General features: G+C 38.2%; 1 protein-coding gene across 9 annotated transcripts; it reads left to right on the top strand.

Annotated features, from left to right (window-relative positions):
* The first annotated feature begins 39 nt into the window (after positions 1-39).
* On the top strand, positions 40-21,619 carry ABHD18 (abhydrolase domain containing 18). Of its 9 annotated transcripts, XM_032919836.1 has the most exons (15): positions 93-140; positions 2,341-2,530; positions 3,237-3,258; positions 4,220-4,328; positions 7,019-7,103; positions 7,874-7,974; positions 9,574-9,652; positions 9,742-9,826; positions 10,619-10,646; positions 12,955-13,093; positions 13,864-13,953; positions 14,667-14,768; positions 16,087-16,465; positions 18,486-18,648; positions 19,249-21,619. In XM_032919836.1, exons 4-15 carry the CDS (start codon positions 4,237-4,239, stop codon positions 19,298-19,300), a joined length of 1,395 nt encoding a protein of 464 aa, XP_032775727.1. In that variant the 5' UTR covers positions 93-140; positions 2,341-2,530; positions 3,237-3,258; positions 4,220-4,236; the 3' UTR covers positions 19,301-21,619. The 9 variants fall into 9 exon arrangements, with proteins under 9 accessions (XP_030336559.1, XP_030336558.1, XP_032775726.1 ...); XM_030480698.1 differs by lacking the exon at positions 2,341-2,530 and having other exon boundaries at positions 74-140; XM_032919835.1 differs by having other exon boundaries at positions 76-140; positions 2,341-3,258.
* The last annotated feature ends 203 nt before the right edge of the window (positions 21,620-21,822 follow it).

Below are 21,822 nucleotides of genomic sequence, written 5' to 3'. Positions count from 1 at the left end.
CCGCTGAGGGCTGTGCGTGCGTACGTGCGTGCGCGCCCTCGCGCCGGGCCGGCCCCGCCCTTCTCCCTCCGTCCCTCCCTCCCTTTTCCCCCTTCCAGCCCGCTCATGTGGTGCTCGGCACCGGCGGCGCCCGCCGGCGGGTGAGTGACCTTCGTGGGGCTGTACCGGAGCGGCCCGGGCAGGAAGAGACTGGAAGGAAGGGGAAGGGGAAGTGTGGCTGCACGCCCGCCCGGGTGTCCCCGCGGCTCTCCGCTGAGGGCGAGGAGGAGGCGTGCGCCGCCGGGGCTCTTCTCTCACGGCTGTGCCCAGCCCCGGGGTGTGCTGCGGGCACGTCCCAGCCGCCGGCCGAGGTGGCTTTGCCCCGCGGCGAGCTGCCGACCCCTGTCCGGGCGCGGGGGGGACGGACTCGGTGTCCGGGGGGCCGCTGAGGGGGCGCCGGCCTCCGCGTCCCCGAGGTGTTAACGGGCCGTTGGGGGCGCGGCGGCCTGAGGGCTTTCCGCAAGCCGGCAGTGAGGCTGTGGGGATCGCGGGACAGCGGCTTCGAGCCCTGCACTTCGGACCAGGAGGCGCTCGGGTTGGCCTGCCCATCGCTGATAACCGAGCACAGGGCGGGTGGGTTTGAAGGCGGGAGGTCGGCAGCGATTGGGAGCCGCTGGGCGGGCGGGATGTGTAGCGCTTCTGGGTTAGGCCCCTTTGTTTATCCGCAGGTTCCTCTGTATCTGTCCTGTTGTGGGGCTTGTTTCTGGCTTGTCGGCGTGACGTCTTTGTGATTTCTGGGTTTTTTAACCAGTCTTTCGTCTATTGAAAGACTGCTTAAAGAGAAAAAGGAAAAAATAAAGCATGACCTGACGTTAATTGGGAGAAAGATTCTCAAGAAAGAGTAACGGGGCAGGGAAGTTAAGGACTTGGCCTTCTAAAATAAGTATACCTTCTTGGCTTTTTCAGCTTGGCTGCTTGGTGGGAGCTGAATGTTTATATTCATGAATAGAAGCAGTACTCTGGGCCTTTAATAAAGTCTTTATATACTTTTCAGTGGTGTTTTTCTTGTAAGCAGAACAGCATGCACTGGATAAAAAGGAACAGCTGACCTTTTGTGCATTGGAATTTGGATGAATTTTGTGTCTGTTTCTATGAAATAAGTGAACACACCAAAAATGTATAATTAATATGCAGCATGAGGGTTCTGAAAGCAAAGAAAAACCCTTTTTCTAGAGCAGGGGCCTAAGTATAATTTATCTGTAGGTTTCCATGTATTTTTCTCTGGAAAATGCTGTATTAAAATGTAGGGGGGTTTTAGTGGGTCACTTCTTAACATGCCTTTGTATCTGTTACAATTTCTGTTCACAATTTATAATTATGTAAAGCTTACAGCATTAGTGGTATATTCGTTAAATATTCACAACACAGGTACTGTATCTTGGGCTATGCGGCATCTTTATCAGGTCACTGCTTCCAGCTGGCCTGTCTTACAAAGGGATGGTGACGTGACACGTGTGGAATCAAGCTGTGGAACAAACTCTGGTCTTGTTCCAAACCAAGCTCTACAGATTCTTTTCTGAAGTTCAAACTCTCACTGCTAAAATACACTCTTAATTTCTACTGCAGAGTTGTAAAACTTCAGCCTCCAACAGCTGGATTTGCCTTTTCTGACAGTGAAAGTATCTAATTGTCTTTCCATGTAGACACTGATGGGCAGCGACTGAGGCATGTCTGACCCTTTTGTTACTAAGATAAAATACGGCTCATCCTCCCATTTTGTTTATCCCAGTAATATTTCTGAGAAGTTCTGTACAACATACTTCATGTACTTGGAATATTTTTTTGTTTTTGTTTAGTGTTTCCTGTACTCTTTCCAGTAGTGGTTTAAGCTTGAATGTGATTAATTGAAATATCCTGAAATGCCTTGGAGTCTTTATTCAATCAATGAACTAGAATATTCACAGGATGAGACAACTCTTTTACCTCAATCAATGTTGCATTCGAATATAATGGATTTGCCTAGAAACTTATTTTGGCATACTCTTGGTGCAATAGAGAGAGTTCATCAGGCCAGCCTTCGAACTCGCAGCAAAATCAACATCTTTGTGTTTCTCTCTTATTTGGCTTTTCCTTTGGAGAGGATTTAAAAAAAAAAAAGCAAACCCAAACAAAAAACCAAAACAACAACCAACCAAATATACAAGGCTGCTTTGTTAAGCATCAAAGCATTAATTAATATTTCTTTTCACTATTACTGGTAAGCAGTGTACCGGTAGAAATGCAAATCCAGTTTCAGTATATTTTTGACAGCATAGATTTACTTGTGTGTACTCACGCTGAACTGTTTTCCCAACCCCATAGAGGGTCCACTCCGCTGTCCCTGTCTCCACCACCCAGTTCTCTTCAAGCACCGGGAAAATGCCAAGCTGTCCTCCTGCTCCAAAAAGCAGAGGAGGGACCCTGCTGAGGCTACCAAACACTTCCCATCTGACACTTCAACAGCACGTGTGGTCAATGGGTATCTCCAGGGTGGGCAAGGAAAAAGACTATGGTGAGGTTGTGATTCTATTAGACCAAGCAGATACGCATCAGAATAATGAGCTGATGGAGTCAGCTCTTTGGGACTGGGGGAGAAGGAACTCATGTTTTCTACAGTGTTAAAATATGATGTCCCCACTTTGACTTTCTGGTGGTTTCAGCTATTTATTTTTGCCCGGTAGTGACAGAACATAGAACCGTGGTGGCTTTCTAGAATGTTTGTTCTAGTATTGATGTACCTTAAGTTGTCTATAATTTCTATTTTAATAATAACTTACTCTAGGTGTTAAGAATCAATATATGGAAAAAAGAAAAACACTTTAAGTATTGGCTTTTTAGAAGTGCGAAGAAATGTATTTATTAATCTGACCACAATTTTTACTTGTTATATTCAGGCAGGTGTATTTTAAAAATAACCATGTTAAAGTGTGGCAGAATAAATGAATTTTGGATTAAAAAGAAGGAAAAAAAAAAAAGACTATTTTGAAGTGTGATGAAGTTTAGTCCATTTAGTATGGAGGGTCTGGAAATGCTAGAAAATAGTTGAAGGTAACTTACTAACCATTGATCATTAAATCTGCTGTTTTCTTAGGTGTACACAGACCCTGGAGGGGTTTTTTAATTGAATCACCTGTATCCTGCTCAGCAAGAAACCAAATTCAAATTCTAATTATTTTTTTTTTTTTTCCCCCCTTTTCTTCCTTATTGGAAAAGCACAGTAGTGGCTCCCTGTTTGCTTCAGTAAGTATTGCTTTGAAAATAGTGCTCAGGTTGTGTAAAATCTTTAGCTGTGTTTGCTATTAGCTATGTGTTGCCTTTAGCTATGTTTGAGGTAGTGTGTTTGCTAAAAGAGAAATCATGCTGGGAAGGATTTTGGTGGTGTGATTTCTTCCCTGAGGGGAATGGGAGCATCATTTTCAAAACTCGTAAGAAATGAGTTGGTGAAATTTGGAAAGAAATGAGTAAAATAAGGGCTAGGATATATGTTTAAGACGCCAACAAAGACAAGCTTACGGAGATAAACTTTCTCTGCATCAGTGACTGGAGCTACTTTTTTTTGTTTTAACTGTTTGGTTTTTAATCAACAAGTAATTACACAGCTAGACATCTGGTCTTCTAGTTGTTTAGATATTGTTTCAAGCTTCCTTTCTGAGATGTGCTTATGGAAGCCCATGTTGACTGAAAAATTTTTGCCATCACTGCTATATTGACAGGGCAGAGATCAATGCCACTCTTAGTTTTATCAGTTCAATTAAAGTACAGTTAGGACTGGTTGAAGATGTAGTTCTGTGACCTTATGTGCCTCTTCAGTTGGCTTGTCATCAGTGACATAATAAATTTCTGCTTATATTAGGCATGTTAAAACCCTACTCCTAAATTCCATTTTCCTAAAAAGCAAAAAAACAAAACCAAAACCAAACAAAAAAAAAAGAAAAAAAAACCCCCCAAACAAACAAACAAACCCCCCAAACACCAAAAAAAACCCCAAAAAAACCCCACCTAGAGTTTGTACTAACTGCACTTGTACTTTGTTTAAAATGAAAATAATTGACCTGAAGGTCAAGGTTAACTTCCTTGGAATAAAATGGTATGGCTTTTCATTAATAGAGACACCAGAATAAGCACCTACTCTATGTTACAATCAAGGAACTTGCCACTCAACCCCTTTAACTGCCTTGTTTTCATTTGTTCTTTTTTCTAGATGTCAGTTTGCTGCTAATGGGTGTAAGTAAATTAGATGTCTTGTACAGAAAGCTTCTCCTCACCAAACTTTTCATCAGAGGATGGGGAAAGCCAGAGGATCTGAAAAGGTGACTTGTTAAAAAATAACAGCATAAACAGTACTTATTAAAAAAAACAAACCCCATCCCTTGAAGTATCAGCAATTGTTACTGTTCTGTTTCTAAAAACAAACAAAATTTTTAAAGTTTGTTCTGTTTGGAAAATCATTTGTTTCCATATAAATGAAGGAACTGGTTTTAAAAGAAGTCTTCGAGTGGTTTGCTAAATGTCTGTGTTTTAAAAGGCTCTTCTTGAAAGAATGTATGTGTCCAGTTTGATTTTTCACTTATGCATATATAAGATATTTCAAGCAGCATCTCTGAAAATGTTTTTTTTTAAAAAAACCAAAACTTGCAGAATTTTTGCAGAGGAGTTGTTCTGCTTAACATTAAAAAGAATCTTGCTAGCTTTCTGTAACTTCTTAGTAATAGCAATGAGCTTTACAAGTGTAAGATATAATCAGAAGTTTCTCTTGTAGCCCAAAGTAGTAAACTTGTTCTTTTTAGATTTCTTGAAAATAAGGGTGGGGGAAGGAGTTAGCTCTTAATTTTTAAATTTTTGCTGATTTTTATTTTTTATATTTGCATGAGATCCATGAGGATACTCACACTCATGTCAAACAGCAATAAGGAAGTGTTGCTGGTAGTAATAATGGCATTGGCTATTCCTTTTTCATAGAAAGGGGGGGAGCCTCTCCCATGAGATCAAAAGCTGTGGGGGAAACGTGAGGCAGGCTTCCTGGCCAGCTGATCTGGGAAGTGGAAGAAGAATTTGTTCTGTGTATTGTTCCTGAATGGGAAGAAGATGAGCTGTTCCCCAGCAGTTTGGATTCACCTGAAGAAGGAAGAATACCACCTCCTCCCAACTCCTCATGCTGGCTAGTGGGAGGAGGGAGCACCACTCCCTATATGCATGCCAGAAGCAGTGTCAGCATTCTTTCCCATTTTTTTTAACTAATTGCTGTGAAGCTCCATTAGAATAAATTATGAAATTTCTTAATCTTCAAGCATTAACTGAGATTAACTGATATTACGGACTCCCCTGCCTACATGTAATCTGAAGTTCTGTGGGCACACCCTTGATGTGATGATTGTTGATATCCTAATGCTTTATCCTCAACGAAGAGTTGAAATTCCTCTAACACATGCAAGATTTAGCCTTCAGTATTCTCCTGACTACAGAGGAAATACATAAATGCAGTATTCTTTGAGGATTGAGCGTCAAACAAAACATGTCTGTATTTAGTTTACCCCCACACTCATGTCTCATATCTTTACCCTTATTTTCTTGGAAATACTTAATGCACTTGCTGTTCTGTGTAAGAAAAGCAAAGGCAATGTAATAGAGCTATTTTTGATGGGGTGGTAAACTGGATTTTCCTTCCCTCCTTCCTCCCTTCCTTCCCAGCTGCAAGGATGCACTGCTAACTCACGTTCAATTGGCCGTCCACCAGAAACCCTGTGTTTTCCTGTAGAGCTGGGAAGTTCCCATTTGGTTTGGTTTTTTCTGTATTGGGAAGGTGAACAGATCATTCCTGTTATACTATTGTTCTGTACTTTCCATCCAAATCTGCTCTTTTAGTTGGACAGGTAACTTTGTGTATATTTACAACCATAAGAACAAGCAAGCTATTCTTAGCATACAATATTTAAGGTTGAGAGGGCCATCTTGAGGGCATCTAGTCCAAATCCCTATTCAAAACAAAGCTAGCTTCTTGGCTGATTCAAGTCATTTGGCAACTTGTTCATTTGATTTAGGAAAAAAAAAATCCCTTGAGGATGGAGATTATTTATAGTTTCCCTTGGCAACTTTTCTGATGCTTAAACACTGTGAATAAAATCTTTTACTCTGTTCCAGCAGGAATTTTGTACATTGTAACACACAACCATTGCCTTTTGTCCTCTCGCTGTATAACTGTGAGAAGAGTCTCGTTTCATTTTCTCTGTAAGACTCTGCATCCCATATAAATAGCAGAAGAAAGCAACCAGATTTCCTCATTAGCCTCCTGTTCTCCAGGCAATGCAAACCCCGTTCCCTTGACCTGCTGGCTGCTCTCTTGCTAAATGCAGTGTGTGCTGTTGGTCTTCCCAGCTGCAAGGATGCACTGCTAACTCACGTTCAATTGACCATCCACCAGAAACCCTGTGTTTTCCTGTAGAGCTGGGAAGTTCCCATCCTGTATTGTTGCATGGGGCTGTTCTGTCCTAGGTACAAGATTTTGCAGTTTAATCATTGAGCTTTAGGATGTTTGTTGACCTGTTCCTCCAGCTTACCCAGGTGGTGATTAATGGTAGCCTTACCTTCCAGCTATCAGCCTTACCCTCCAGTTTGTGTCATTCATGAACTTCCCTAAGTCCTGCCTTTAGCTTGTTTCCAGCTAGATCTCAGACCATTGGCAACAATACTTTGGTGTGGGCAGCTGAGCTATGTCTTACTTTGGCTGAAAAATGCATGACTTTTCAACATATCAGGTGTAAAATACTATTTAAGAGCTGTGCAACTGTAAGCAATATACCTGAGTTGTTTTGGGGTTTTTTTTGAAGTGAAAAACATTCTTATATACCTACCCTTCGGTAACTGATTAATCTGTAAATGCAAAACTGGCTTCATAACTTTTATTTTCTTTGTGGTTTACTTTAGCTCCTGAAATTTCATACATATGTCTTCTCTTTTTTTTAGATTAAAAGTTGAATCTTCTCTACTTGTTTCCTTTCAACAGAATATTTGAATTCAGAAAGATTATTGGAAACAGGGAAAAATGCCAGACGCTGGTTTCAAAAGATTACCCAGTGTTCATTGACAAGGTACTTACAAGCAAGACATGATGCAGTTTAACCAAATTTATTTTCCTGATGATACATAAAGGTGAAATTAACCTAGTACTTACCAGGCTGCTTTTCTAGAGTAGAAGAATTGAATCTTAATGTCATGTGAATCTACGTTTTCCTGATGTCTGAATTAAATCTAGAGAGTGTGCATAGGGGATCAGAAATTAAGAGAAGTTCTAAAGTCAGATAAATGTACTTCTGGTCAATGCTGTGGAAAGCTGAAAGCTTCTAGCACTTTGTTGGTTTGATTTATTTTCTTTTTAATTGAGCTGCTGTGGATAGAATTGGGAGGCAATGACAAAAAAGTGAAATGCGGTTGGAAGGGGCGGGAAAATGAGCAGTTACGTTGACTGCTAGTGGAGAATGAAACTGAGAGAATAAAGCAGTGGCTATACAGCTACTGTTTTATTTTTTCCCCAGTAATACAATAGTTGGGATGTGGAATGTCAGATCTGAAAGCTCAAAAAATGTTGAAAACTTAATATGTGTTATGAAAGGTATTTAAAATGGAACAATATTACTCTTTATTCATTAATGCATTTAATAGGTCATCTAATGAAAGCAAAGCTTGAAACAAACGTTTGGACTGTGCTGATAATGTGTATGCCTATTTGAAACAGACTTCAGCTTTGGGGTTTTTTTAAGTACATTTTTATCCTATACTAAACTTGTCTGTTTTAAGAGATTGGCTTTCAGAGTAAGTTAAACTCTCTGAAATGTATGCTATCGTCCCATTTTCTCTGTAGGTTGAGGAGCAGTCTGACTGTAAAATCCTTGAGGGGCACTTCATTTCCCCATTGGCTCATTATGTCCCAGGTATCCTGCCAGTCGAATCTCTTGTAGCAAGGTGAGAGAAACCAAGTGGTATTTCCTTTCTGAAACTAGTACTACAGAGAAGTAAGAGTGGTCTATAAGTAGTTTTATTGCAAGCTAATTTATGGTGATACAAATTCTCTGTAAAAGATTTCAAACTAATGTGTTGAAATCGATTTTTTTGTACTAATGTGTGGAAATAGATTTTGATCTCAAAAGTGAAAATAAATCTTAATTCATGTGATAGTTTATTCAGTGTGTAAATAATATAAAAGTCCCCTAGAAAGTACATACCTTTCTGGTGTAGAAATCACGTTGTACAAAGCTTTGGAATACCTACCTTGGGGTTTTTAAATAATTTTTTATTTTTTTCTCCCAAATGAGCAGGATGCTGGAAATGAAGGACAGTAGTTGTTTGTGTTTATACGTAGCAGGAGAAGCTGTTTATATGAAAGAAGCCTGTCATATTACATTTGAAGGAACAATTCCAGCTTTCCATATACACTGAATACAAAAATATTGTGTACGAAAGTATCCAGAAATCTGGATTATCCCTAATAGTCAGAAGAAGAGGGAGCATAATTTCTGTTTCCTTTTCATTTTAAGCTAAACTTTTGTGATGGATATTTTTTCCCAAGCTTTGTTTAATAACTTACAAATTAAACATAAAAGTTTGTCAGTGCGGGTTGATACTGGCATTGTCAATTTTATCAGTATTGCTGGTTGGTGGTTTTATGTGCAGTCAGACATGTAACACTAAGGAATGTCAGAAAAAGTTTGATAGGCAAAATACTAGTTCTCTTTCACCTCTCCATGGGTTAGGAGAACTTAACATTGTTGGACTAATTAGTACCATACTGGAAAATATAGTATACTGATTGTTTCCTTATCTATGTTCCCTTACATTTTGTAGTCAGATTATGCTAACTGTTACATTGGACAGTATTGTTGTAGCTTTGAAATGCTCTACAAATTTCCCTTATGATCATTGTGCATTGTGTGAATAATTTTTTCCAAAGTGTAGCATATTTGTAGGTAACAGTGCTCCATCTTGTGGGGGAAATACGAGTGGCTCAGAAGTGATTTCTTTTTTCCCCCCAGTAGTTAGACTGTAAATAACTTGAGTAGCAGCAGAAGACGCTGAGTAATTGTTGTTGTGTGTAGAATAATTTCATTGTTTGTATGTTGGGGTTTTGATTTATTTATTTATTTAATTTAAATATGTTGCTCATTATAATATTTGATTTCAGCTGTTGTTCCTCAGGAGAGAAATAGTAATGCTGCCTAGGGGGGCTAGTCATACTTGTTTAGGCTGCTCCTCATCTGAAGTTCCATTTCTCCAGTCTGCAAAATTTAAATAGTGATGATGAGGTAGTGGTTTTTTTTTTAGGGACATGATCTTGCAACTTGGCTCCTTTTCTTGTTTGGGATTTGCTCTGTTCTACTTTTGGATTCCTTTCTTTGTTGTATGTGTTTAGGAAAAATTGTATTGCTGAATCTCTGGCAGTTTCCCTGCATGGGTTAGAAAAACACTTTATTCTGTCTTTTTTGGTTTTGTTTTAGATTAATTTCTGTGGCACAGCTTGTAAATAGATATACTTACTTTGCTAAAATAGGTATTTGTTTCTTATAGGTTTCAGTTCATCATACCCAGAAGATGGAACAGCAAGCACAGACCTGCGTGCATTCATTTAGCAGGCACTGGAGATCATGTGAGTATGTAAAATGCAGAATTGATTGTTATTGAGAAATCTAAGATTCAGATTTTATCTTAATATATGTTTGTACATCTTATCTTTAGCACTTCTGGAGGAGACGCACATTAATGGCACGCCCAATGATTAAAGAAGCCTGTATGGCTTCTCTATTGCTAGAAAACCCTTATTATATCCTTCTGTGGAAAGCACCATAGTTATTCTATTCTCGCTGGAAGGTAGGAGACTTATAACACTGGTATAATATCTACTTTGTGGATTGATTTCCAGTGGACTTCTCAGTGGATCAAAGCAAAGAGCAAAGTATGACCATTGCAGAAACATGTTGTGGAACACGGTTAATACAATGCACTTCTTTTACACCAAGTACTGCTTTTCTGATTGTTTGAAAATGTTTTCTACAGCTCCTTACTGTAGTTATTAAAGTCGTGGTATGAATCCATGTACTGATCAAAGTACTGGTATCATCCCTTTAGCCATGACAGAGTGGAAACTATGCCTTCATTCTACATCACACTGTGTGACTTCTGGATGTGTTGATGGCAGGAAAGAAAGTTGCCTCTCCTGCCTTCCCTTCTCAAATGCAACCCTTTGGTACCTCAGAGACTTTTGAGAAACTTGCTGCTACCATTTAAGATTTGGGTGGGTTTAAAAAACAAAAAAAAAAGTGAAGTTCTGTCCTGTCATCAACTCATCAGTAAGTTCTATAATACTGCTATTCAGTTTTATTAAATAGGATGCCCAGTTACACTTTTTTTCCTACCCATATACCTGACAAAGGTAAAATCTTACGTTACAAACTACATCATTAAACTACATGTAAGTTCCAGTTAAACGTTTGGGATTTCAGTTCCAAATTTTAATTAATCTGTGCTATTTATGTATGTGATTTATTTTATTTTTTTGTTTAATCGCTAGTTTTTATGTAGACATTTTTTGCTTTCTTTAACTTGAGTCTTCTACATGGCTGTAGAAAACCTAAGGATCAAATGTAAGTATTCTGTTACGTTCATAGATACTATCTTTTTGAAATACCACCTTTCTTTTTTCCCTCAAGAAGCTCAAAGTAGTGTAAACTTTGATAATTTATTAAGAAAAAAAAGTCCCAAGTATGGGGCACTTGTAACCCGCTGATGTGAGATTGTCTACCCTCTGCTAGACGGCTTTGTCATTTCTTGTGTTAAGAGATCACAGTGATCAGGGAAGTTTGCCCCAGGTGAAGTTGCAGTGTAGGGTGAGACGAAGCAAGTTGTGTGGATGCACGCACCAGTTTGAAATGTACGCAATGAAAGTACCAGTTTATTTTCCTGATTCACAGCCATACATGTACAAATGCTGCAATTACAATACAGACAACTGTGGATAAACTTTGTGCAGAGAGTGTATTTTCCTGTTATGATTGCTAAGGTTTTGCTTTCCCAAGGTATTTTAAGGATTTGCGGTCAGACATGTAAATGAATGTGGTGTTGCTTGTTTGTTAATCAGTGGAAACTGTGCAGTGTTCAGTGTTTTACAGGACTTGCTTCCTTAGTTTCTTAAGTATGAATTCAGAAGCCTAATTAGGTGGTCCTGGTTTTTTGCTTTTCACGTTTTCTGAACCGCTGGAGTATTAACAGAATTCAACAGGGTATGTGTCAGGGACAAAGCTGCGGAATTAGTCTACAAACCCATATTTTTAAAGTCCAAATATGAGTTGATGTTTTAATCCCTTTTAATCCTAACTTGGACATTTAACATGAGTAGAAGATGCATGGAAGGTGATTTATTTTTCAACCTGTCCTTTCTATTAGGACTTGACCTGGAGCACTGTCCCGCACTACAGCATTTTAGATCTTCTAGATTTTATTTGGATTTCCTGAATCCAAAAGCTTAAAAAAATAAAGGAGAAAAAAAACCTAATTCAATTTAAAAATGGTTTCTTTTTCAAAGCAGTTGCAGATTTATATCTGTTTTGGCATAAGAACCACTTTTTTAAAGAAAAAAGGTGGACATTAACCAACTACGATAATTGCTGTAAAATTACTTTTTTGATAGGAAAACTGCTTAAACATGTATTTATTATTGCATTTAGAAGTGTAAGATTATAGGAAAGTGACAGGAAGGTATGTGTTTTGGCATGCATCCGTTGGTGGTTTTTCTCCAGTTACTGAGGATTTGATGCAGAAGAATAAACTAAATATTTTGGTGAGGATATTTCTGACACAGTTCTCAGTTGTCCAGCTTGAGGGCTTGGTATATGCATGATGTAGAGGAGGATTGTTTGAGAGGGGAGTGCTCAGTCTAATACCCCAACCAGCAGTTGTTACTCTTTGATACAAGGTTGCAAAGCAGCAGCTGTAGTCATAACAGTGTTTAATAAATACAGCAGCTGGAAGGGGCTGAAGAATCTCGTACCAAAGCTGTAGGAAAGAATTACATTAGCTTATAAATACTGGTCTGCAGCAGCGCAGTTCATTTCTGTGACTTGCACAGTAAGCTTTGTCCTTGTGCTTCAGAGTGTCTCAAATGTGGTTGCGTGCTGGCAGAAGAAGCCAGTACCCTTTTGTAACCTGACTGTGTGATACTGACAATACACAGCTCCCCTCCCCAAATTAGAGGTGTGTTAATTGCTCTGTAAAACACTTCTTCGGGGTTTTTTTTCCCACTTTTTAGGGTGCCTCTGATAGTTCAGCTGAATGGCTTTCTACTTTTTTTTCGTTTGTTTCTTCTGTGTTTTAATGCTTTGCAGTACCCTACATGACTTTCTCAGTACGGTGACAAGCTTCCCACTTTACGATTTCAGTCTTACAGTGACACTGATGAGTGCTTCCAAAGCTGACATACTGATTGGTCTTCAAATGTTGTGTGCAATTTTTCAATGATGTAAACCAGGTAAATAAGAAAATTTAAAAAAGAGGAATAAAAGAGAATTGTTTCTGCAAATGAGATGTGTGAGTGTAGTCTAGGACCGTATCGCTTTGATTCCACTTCAAACAGATCTGTTATAGCTTTACAGGACATAAGATTACTACTAATGAGGTTCTAATGTTGGTAATATCTGTTTCTAGAAGACCAGGCTATCAGTGATATTATGTTAGAAGCTTAGCAGGTGCCTGTTTCTAGTCCTCACTTAGATGGAAATGTAAAGTGCCAGAGAACCTGGACTTGCTTTTTTCTCCTGTTGAATCAACAGGAAAGTGGAGCTCCAAAATTCTCTGGGATTGTAAACAGGCTTTGTATAAAAGTATGTATAGAATGAGAACTGTCAAAATCTAATCTTAGAAAATAAATGCTGTATTTTCCTTTTCTGGGGAGAAAAGACGGTCATGTTTGAAAAATGTCTCGGACCTGTTTGTGATGGGAGGAGCTCTTGTTCTAGAATCGGCTGCTCTTTTGCACTGGCTAGAGAGAGAAGGCTATGGACCACTAGGGATGACTGGAATATCCATGGGAGGACATGTAAGCTATTATATTTCCTGTTCAGTAATTTTTGTTTTAACTTCTCATTTGATCATTTAGCATACGGAAATAATTTGTTTTATAGCGTTCCCCTCAGAAGTATTTCAAAATAATCACTTAGAGTCATGAGAAAAAGATTGTTGGCAATTCTCATGTTCTGTGGTGCTGAATCCTCATAGAGCCCTTTGTCAGCTGTTTCCTGACAGGCTTAATAAGAATATAAGCTATAATTACGGTATTTTCCACAAGGAGAGGGGGGAGAAATATTTTCTGAAAAAGGTCTGTACTGATCAATTGATGGTTCTCCTTCTTTTCCTCCATCCTTCTTGTTTAAACTTCTGTGTTTGAATGCATTGTGTGAAATGCCTCCTCTTTGTAGGCATGTTGTAACTGAGGTGACTTATGGTGTCAGTGCTGTTCTCAACTCATCCTGTTTTGCCCGATTGATCAGAGAAGATTTCTGTGGTGAAGTGGATAAGATTTTGTGTATCACACTGTGCATATTCAAACTAAACCAGCAGTGTGTTAGTAAGATGCTTGAAAGACTAATCACAGTTAAAATATTACTGCTTGTGTCTTTACATAGAATCATTGGTCTGTGAGACATAGGTACAAAGCATATTAAAACAACATACCTCTGTTTTGCTGTTTGCTTTGGCACTGTGTATTTGTTTGATTCTGTATAAACAAATAAATTGAAGGTAAAAGAGTACTTTTTACCATATTGTGAATTCTGTATTAAAATATGTAATAAGTGCCTTTGATTCTAGATGGCTTCACTGGCAGTGACAAACTGGCCTAAACCATTGCCATTGATTCCGTGTCTTTCCTGGTCAACAGCTTCTGCAGTCTTTACCACGGTAATTAGCATGTGTTTTTGTTCATGTGCTAGGATGTAATCAGATACGTAAGAAGTTTGGCTTGGCCACATTTACCTTTTCAGTTAGGGCCTTTCATCACCCTTTGGCCTCTATTAGTGACTAGTGGCAAAATCCACCCTTCCTGCTCAGGATATACAACACATGATAAGGAAGGTAGCTTGGAGCTACTTCAGTGGGTCATGTACCAAATAGGGGCTGGGGCTGGTTTGTGGGACAGTGATTAGAGTCCTGCTCTGAATTGTGAGGTGGTGAGGAAGCAAGCCATGAAAACATACTTTCTTCTGTTCCAAGCCTGGCTTAAATAGTTGGGTAACAACGCTGCTACTACCATGAATGGTATACTGTCGTCACTACTGCTGCTGAGGTAGGTGAATGAAAAGACTGGCTTTGACACCCATCATTGGTTTAGCACAGTCTAGATGTGTGTAAACCCTACGTGGGACTGTTTTCTGCCTTCTTTTTCCCCTCTTTGTTGTTTGTTTTTTTTAGAGGGAGGTAGGTTTCCATGTCCTATGTTAGAATAAGTGCTTATGCTTGAATCACAATATATCTGAGGGTTATCTGGAAACTTGAGCAGAATTCCACTGGAAAAATCAAGTCCCAGAGAGGAACAGATCAATTTTGTCTGTATATCATTGAGAATGATCTCTGGGTTTTACTTGTGTACCAGACACTTGTGTTTATCATCTCAGGGTGTGCTGAGCAAGGCGGTGAACTGGAGAGAGCTAGAGAAACAGTATTTTACACAAACCGTTTATGAAGAAGAAATCATTCAAATGCTTGAATACTGTGGAGTAAGTATAGTTTATTTTCCCTATTGGCTAATACTGCTAACCTTACAAATAATGTCACTTCTTTTTACTTCCGGTAAAAGTAGCCAATTGTTAACTAAACCATGTTTGCCTGTTGTTTCCTTATGCCTTTGATAAATTTAATTTTTGAAGGAAAACCACCTGAAAAACAGAGTATTTTGTTTGTACAATGTGTGTTAAGTATAGACCTTGCTACAAGTTTTTTCCCATGACTACATTTAGTGTAATCTGCGACATAAGATTAATCAAAACATTGACACTGTAGATAACATTTCCCAGTAACTGGCTTTATAGTCTGGAAAACCAATAGCCTGGCATGTAAATGTTAAAACATAATCTATTGCCCTTTGAAGCAATTGCTTCCAAATATTCAATGTTGTAGAATATTTTTAATATGTAGCAACATTAAGTTACTTTTCTAGTTTATTTAGAGTGCTGGGCCTCTCTATTTCTGTTTTTATGGGTGATGTTAGCCCTCCCTCAGCTTTACACTTAATGCACAGGCATTTAGGATACACATGAGGGAGAGCTTTGTAATCAGCTGCTTCCTCCTTCCAAAGTTTAATTTGTCTGTGTGTTGGTTCTTGCTTCCTTCTTGACTCTTTTTGGCTGGGGTTGAAAGGCTTTTCCCCAGGGGAATTTTGTTGCTTCATGGCTCTTTTAGATTGGAGCGATAACTTTTTGAGAATTGCTTATATGTTGCAACAATGTCTTCTAGCCAATTCTAATAGATAACTTTTCCTAAGATTCTTTGCTTTGTGACAATCCTTTTTCAAATGTCTTATGACTGGAGAAAAGGGGCTGGGGTGGAGATAGTTACTTAGGCACTTGCCATTTTAAGTAAAATACACTCCGGGAACGCTGATGGAGCAGACAAAATTGAAATACTCGAAGATGTTCAGCTTGTGTCTTCCTAGTGGTTAGAGACAGTAGATTTTTCAGTCCTAAACCTAACATTAAACCTGGTCACGTATGTTTATTGCCCAGAAATTTAAGCTTAAATGACTGCAGTTATAAATTCAGAGATTAATACAGAATTAAAACTAAACGGTTGTATCATAAGTTACTATATGTAAATACTTCATTTTTGAAGCCGACAGCAAGGTAGAATGAAATTATCAAGAGGTTAATAGTGATCAGGATTTGAGTGACATGCTGGAAATAAGAAGTACTGTGAACAGTGCTGTTTATACATGTTTTTTTCTTCCTTTTTATTAATATTGAATTGATCTTAAAAATAAGATTAACCAACTGGTTTAAAGGGGAAACCCTTAATAAAAGACTGGTTGTCTTTGTTTAGACAGATTCCTTCAAGATGGGACAAGACTTTGTTAAAAACTTCCCTGACAGTGTGGACGGTCTGGAGGATGTGGTCATGACTTCAAGAATGTTCAACCTTGATTCCTCAAGCAAAACTGTATCTAAAGAAGCTGTTCACAGCTTTACCACAAGTAAAAGTACTCTAAGTGCCTCATCAGAAAGACTCTTAGCACAAGATGCTTCTAAAATGCAGTGCATAAATCAAACATTTTCGACCAGTAGCAATAGCAGTAAAAACTTTACCAGCTCACAGGAACACAGGATAAATAAAAGGAGAAAGAACGACACTTTACAGAGAGAATCCTTAAGGTTCATGAAAGGAGTAATGGATGAATGTACCCATGTAGCTAACTTCTCAGGTATGTATTTATTTGTTTTAGTGTGCAGTTTGGAAAACTGAATAAAATATGATGGAAGGAAAGGTATTTTCTTCAGTCTCTGTTGTGTAAACCTGCTGGCACCTTAGCTGAAATATGGAAGTATCTTGGGAGTTACTCAGTAGCATCTGTTTACCACTCCATTTCCTAATTGTTTTTCTGTTTATTCATAATGGCCAACTAATGATAAAGTGAATTAAAAATTTGCGTTTCAGTACCTTTACTCATTTTTAGCCTGCATTGCTGTCGCTATTTTCAGATATGAGTTAGTGCACACTTGTAGTATTTAAAAAAATCTGTGTGATGTAAGTAATATCTAGAGCTAGCTAATCTCCTAATAGATTCAAGTAAATCTCATAAAGCAGAAATCTGTTACGGATTTCAGGTAGAAAGTAGCCTGAAAAGGTGAGAACCAAGCTTGGATTAGACAAGTGTGACTGGTAAAAATACACAGAAGTTACTCCGGGGCTATGCAGCCTAGTTAATATTGTGCTTCCCAAGAAAGGCATAGAGGGAGCTGTAGCCCAGCAACCCTTAAATCTCATGAACCTGGGTTTCCTTTTGTTTGGGACAAATCCCTTTCAACGGCCCAATCGCAGGCAATGCAAACAAGTGATTTCTTCCTCTTGCTTATAGAAAGGGTTTTGCTGGTGTGAGGACTCTCAACATGCCCTAGAAACATACTTTGACTTCAGACATGTTTCTGACAGAGCTGTCTTTGAATGTCAAAACATTCTTGATACGGAGACCCTGTGCTCCCTCATTTTTTGATTCTGGCATTCAATACTCCACTGGTAAATGTCATTAAAAAAAAAAATAAAAATCCAAAGACCTCTGCACTAGCACAGATTTCTTGATTTGGACGATGTTCCAGATCACCACTAGCCAGGGATGCTTTGTGACAAATACCAGGTAAGTGCTTTCCTTAAAGCTTTAAAGGTTATTTCAGTAGACAGAAAAAAACCTGTAAGCCTTAATTCTAAGTATAAACATTCCTGTTTATCTAGGCACTTAGCAATGCATCACTTAGCTAAAGCATTGGCCTTTCTTGAAACCTAAGAGGATCTGTGATCCCAATCCACTTGTCTAAGTGATGTAGTCCTTTGTGTCAGTTGTCTCTCCATGCTCTTGGAGACATTGCATCCCCTGCCAGGGTATCCTTGGAGTGTGTCTAGAGAAGAGCTTCAGAAAATCTGCCTAGCAGTCAAATTTCATGGAATATTGAATGGAAAACTAGAATCTATCTTAGCATTACATATCCTCTATACATGATCTAATATACATGAAAGGAGAGGGTCTAAATTATTTGTGACTCCTCGTTGTCAAACATCTTGGCTGGTCACTCTTTATCATACTACATATATTCTTTGTGAAGAGAGACCTGCCCTGTGTTCAACATCATTTTTGTGTTATTTTTCTCAACATCGTTTTGGTGTTATTCCTGTTAGTAATCTGATTGGTGCAATTATGCTTACGAGTAATATCTATATATATGTTGGGATTTTTATATTGTAACTAAAACTTGTAGGAAGCAAAAAAAAAAGAAGTGAACACACAGTGCACTTCGTCCTCTCATATGAGAAGGACGACGAAAAAAAAGCATATGGAGCTCCTACTCTATTGAATTTCAGATGTCTCCTAGGTTTTTTCGCTGAAAAGAAGATTTCGGAGAACTCACCTGATTGCAATAGAGTTTTGTTGATAAGAGGAGAGGAAAGACAATTCTCATATCATTCTCCAAAGGCTTGTGAAATTGTCTGCTCTAAGGAAGGGAAGAGGATTGAATAGTTTGTTTTTCTGCTGATGGCCTCTACTGATGATGGCCTCTAATGTCAGAAAACAGATAAATTCCACTGGAGACTTTAGAAAATATAATTTTATTAAAGCTTAGAATAATTTAAATTTTTTAGAAATAGAGGGCACTTTTGCACCAGAAATCTCAGCTGATGCGTTTCTGTTTCTTACCTTCGATTAATACAATTTTGATTTGTTTTTTCTTTAGTTCCCGTTGACCCAAGTTTAATCATAGTTGTACAAGCAAAGGAGGACGCATATATTCCTCGAACTGGGGTGCGCAGTCTTCAAGAAATTTGGCCCGGGTGTGAAATTAGGTATCTGGATGGAGGTCATGTCAGTGCCTACCTCTTCAAGCAAGGACTCTTCAGGTAAAGTCAACAGGGACGTTTAACAATAATTGAGAACTTAAACCCAGAATTTTGAGACACAGCATTCTTTTTCTAAAAGCAAGTCCATAATCACACTCAAGCGATAAATATCCAATACTGATTTGAAGAACAAGTTATCAGATCTGAAATTATTAAATACTTGTGCTGTTAATTTTAAAATATAAGGAATTAGTAAGGCTGTATATCCTGTACATCCTACATCCTGGAGGTCTAGGCAACAACAAAAAGGAATAGCAATATACCAGGTCAAAGTATGCTAACCACTAGCTTAATGCTGTTTAAAACTTCTGAGCCTTATTTGCTCAGAAATTATAAATTATGCACGTGTCTGTCCTAATCTGTTAACATTTGCACTTGTATTAAAGTTGGTAAACAGTCCCACTCATTCCTGAAACATAAATGTATTTACAGAAGTGAAAGAGAAGGAGAAAAGGCTACCTAATATCTCATTCTTATTGAATGCTGTTTTGAAATTGTGATGATAGCTTTGTAAATATATTTGTAAATATACAGAAACGCACAACTTCTGCCCATTCCCAAATTATGCAAATGATCTTCTTTTTTTTTTCCTTGTTTTAGACAAGCAATTTATGATGCATTTGACCGCTTTCTTCAGAAATATGCAGTTTAAAAATCTTCATCATGTATTCAACCCGATCTCATCTTCCACTTACTGGAACTCATATTTGGAAAAGAGGCCTCTTGCGACGTTGAGTAGATGGTCACTGATTTTGACTGCTTTAGGTAACAACTATCAAAAATGGTAAAGTACTGGCACTACTTTCATTTCAACCAAATGCCATTCTGACACGCTTGCTTCAGCTTTACCTGTGAAAAACAAATGGCAGTATTTGTTAGTGCATGAATGATTCATGTACTTCATGTTTAATCGCGTTGTGTGTTCCTTTAATTCTGAATAAATTCTGGATTGTGTATCAGTTGAAAACAGACCACTCTAAGTGTTGGAAGAATGTACAATTTGCTGTTGCGCCAGGGTGCTTTCTTGCGCTCAGTGTATTTCTGGTTTGTTCCAGTACCTCTTGCTTCCTCGTCCCCTTGCTATCCCTATTGTGTTGTAGAATGGCTTTGCCAGCACTCGGCCTCTTGTGTTTGTCACTGATTTTCTCTGTTACGAGTTGAAAATGAGCTGTAATAGAAAGGGTAGCAAAAAGAGACTTTCAAAATTCAATGAAAAATGAGAGATATTTTCATTCATGGGTCTATGAGATTTTTCTGCCCCTGAATTTAAACGGTGCCATTCTGGAAGAATCATGTAGCAATTTGCTGATCAGTTACACAAGACCGGAATAAGTGAAAATGGAGTGTCTAGTAATTAATTGCTTACATGCATTCGGTTGGGTAACATGAACTTGTTCTTCTAGGGTTTTTTTAGAACACTACAGGAAATTAAAATCTAATATTTTTTATTTAGAAGCAGTGGCATAAAAAGTCTGATTCTAAGCAGTAAAATCAGCAGCAGATTATATGGTGCTATAAAGACCTGTTGGAAATATTTCAACAGAGGTCCTTTTTAAAGTGTACTCAGTGCTGATTTGCAAAATACAGTTTCACAAGAACATTAAACACGCATGTGTTATCAAAACAGTTAGGTTTGCTCCTTGGTTTTCAACACTGGTTTGTTTGGGTTTTTTTAATTGGATGGAAAATTAAAAAAAAAAAAAAATTGTAAATATATTTAAGAGAATCCAAAGTCTGTTGTTTCCTCTTTTGGGGAACAAAAGTGCCAACAAATTACAGTAGACGGAAAGGTTGTCATGCATCAGCTGTCACATCTTATTTCGTGGTAATCTCCTGTAACATTCTTTTAAAGCTAGTTTGCAGAGAAGTTGCAAACTGAAACGTTTCAATATGAATTTTAATATGGTAATGACCAGAGTTGCACAGAAACAAACAGAAAAATCCAGCCATTTCTTGGGGTATGCGACTCCTACGCCTTTCAAATCAAAGCACTTCATTGATCTCTGTTATTAGTGTAAGGGGTTTTAATAGGCAGAGTATGAAGCAAACAAAACTCAGTTTGCAGAAATATATTCTCTTGAATTTTAGTCTGGCAGACAGGGCTAGTAACTGGGAAGAAAGAAATCGTGGTTCACTTGAAGATCAGATACGTTCAGGTGAAACCGAAGTGCAACAATTTGTAATAACCCAAATTATTTAACACACAAATTTACTGAAAATGCAGAAGTTGTTACATTCTTTTGGAAGTTAGGTTGCTTCTTTCCAGTGTGTTTTCATCATTTCATAATTTCTTTACACATTGTTGGGTTTTATATATATTAGGAGCAAGTGTGAAGTGACTAGCACATTTAAATATGGTAAAACACAATGTTGGAAGGTTAGAAATCAAATCTAAGTAAGCTTACAGATTTAAAATTGAAGACTTCAGCACTATACTAAAAGATTTATGGGATTTACGTTTTACAAGCTCATTCATCTAGTAAGGGTGTTTTACAAGACCGTTGTCTGCTGTTCACCAGCTTGTTTAGATCTCACATTATAAATGTATCTGTGTGCTTTATGTCCTGTTTCTGTTGCAGCTATGAGAAAGGGAGATAACTGGTGGCAGGGGAAAGGGCATGGATAGATGAAAAAGACAGATTTTGTAAGGAGAGGAGTAAGCACAAAACCCATCAACTTCTCTATGCTACAAAAGTACAACATGCAAAGTAAATATGTTCAAAGCTCACAATACTAGGAATTACACAACTGATGGGAACTTGACATCCGGAGGTTAGTGTTGTGATGATATTACTAACAAGGTTTAACTTGCCAAAAGGGCATGCAATTCACAGAACCAGATTTATGCTAAGGTAACTCCTGCTTGTGAGAGTGTCTTTTGGGATAAGTAGTGAGAGACTGGTCTCTGAGAAGAATGAGAAATCACACTTCGCTATGTGACTGAAGTAATGTTGCCAAATATGAAAGCCCAGTAAGAAGCATTTAAGAAATTTCTCAGGTTAGAATAACAAAAAGGAAGAATGAGCTCTAGGATCTATTCCTGCAGTTATCAGACACAGGAAGCTGTTAGCTGGTCTGGGAAGGGGAGAATATTGCTGTGTACATGTTTTTAACCTTTGGAAAACTGACTTTTTAAACCAGATTTTAAGATTAAATTCTAAGAAAACGTAATTG

This window comes from Strigops habroptila, chromosome 3 (genome assembly GCF_004027225.2).
Source record: "Strigops habroptila isolate Jane chromosome 3, bStrHab1.2.pri, whole genome shotgun sequence".
Taxonomy (NCBI): domain Eukaryota; kingdom Metazoa; phylum Chordata; class Aves; order Psittaciformes; family Psittacidae; genus Strigops; species Strigops habroptila.
Note: the sequence above shows the minus strand (reverse complement) of the source record. Positions and strands in the feature narration are given on the sequence as shown.

Excerpts from the sequence above, each read along its gene's own strand:
- ABHD18 (XM_030480698.1), top strand. The coding sequence starts at position 4,237 with ATGGGTGTAAGTAAATTAGATGTCTTGTACAGAAAGCTTCTCCTCACC. Across the intron at positions 4,329-7,018 it reads AAGCCAGAGGATCTGAAAAG|AATATTTGAATTCAGAAAGA; the intron begins GTGACTTGTTAA and ends TCCTTTCAACAG. Across the intron at positions 13,094-13,863 it reads GAATATCCATGGGAGGACAT|ATGGCTTCACTGGCAGTGAC; the intron begins GTAAGCTATTAT and ends CTTTGATTCTAG.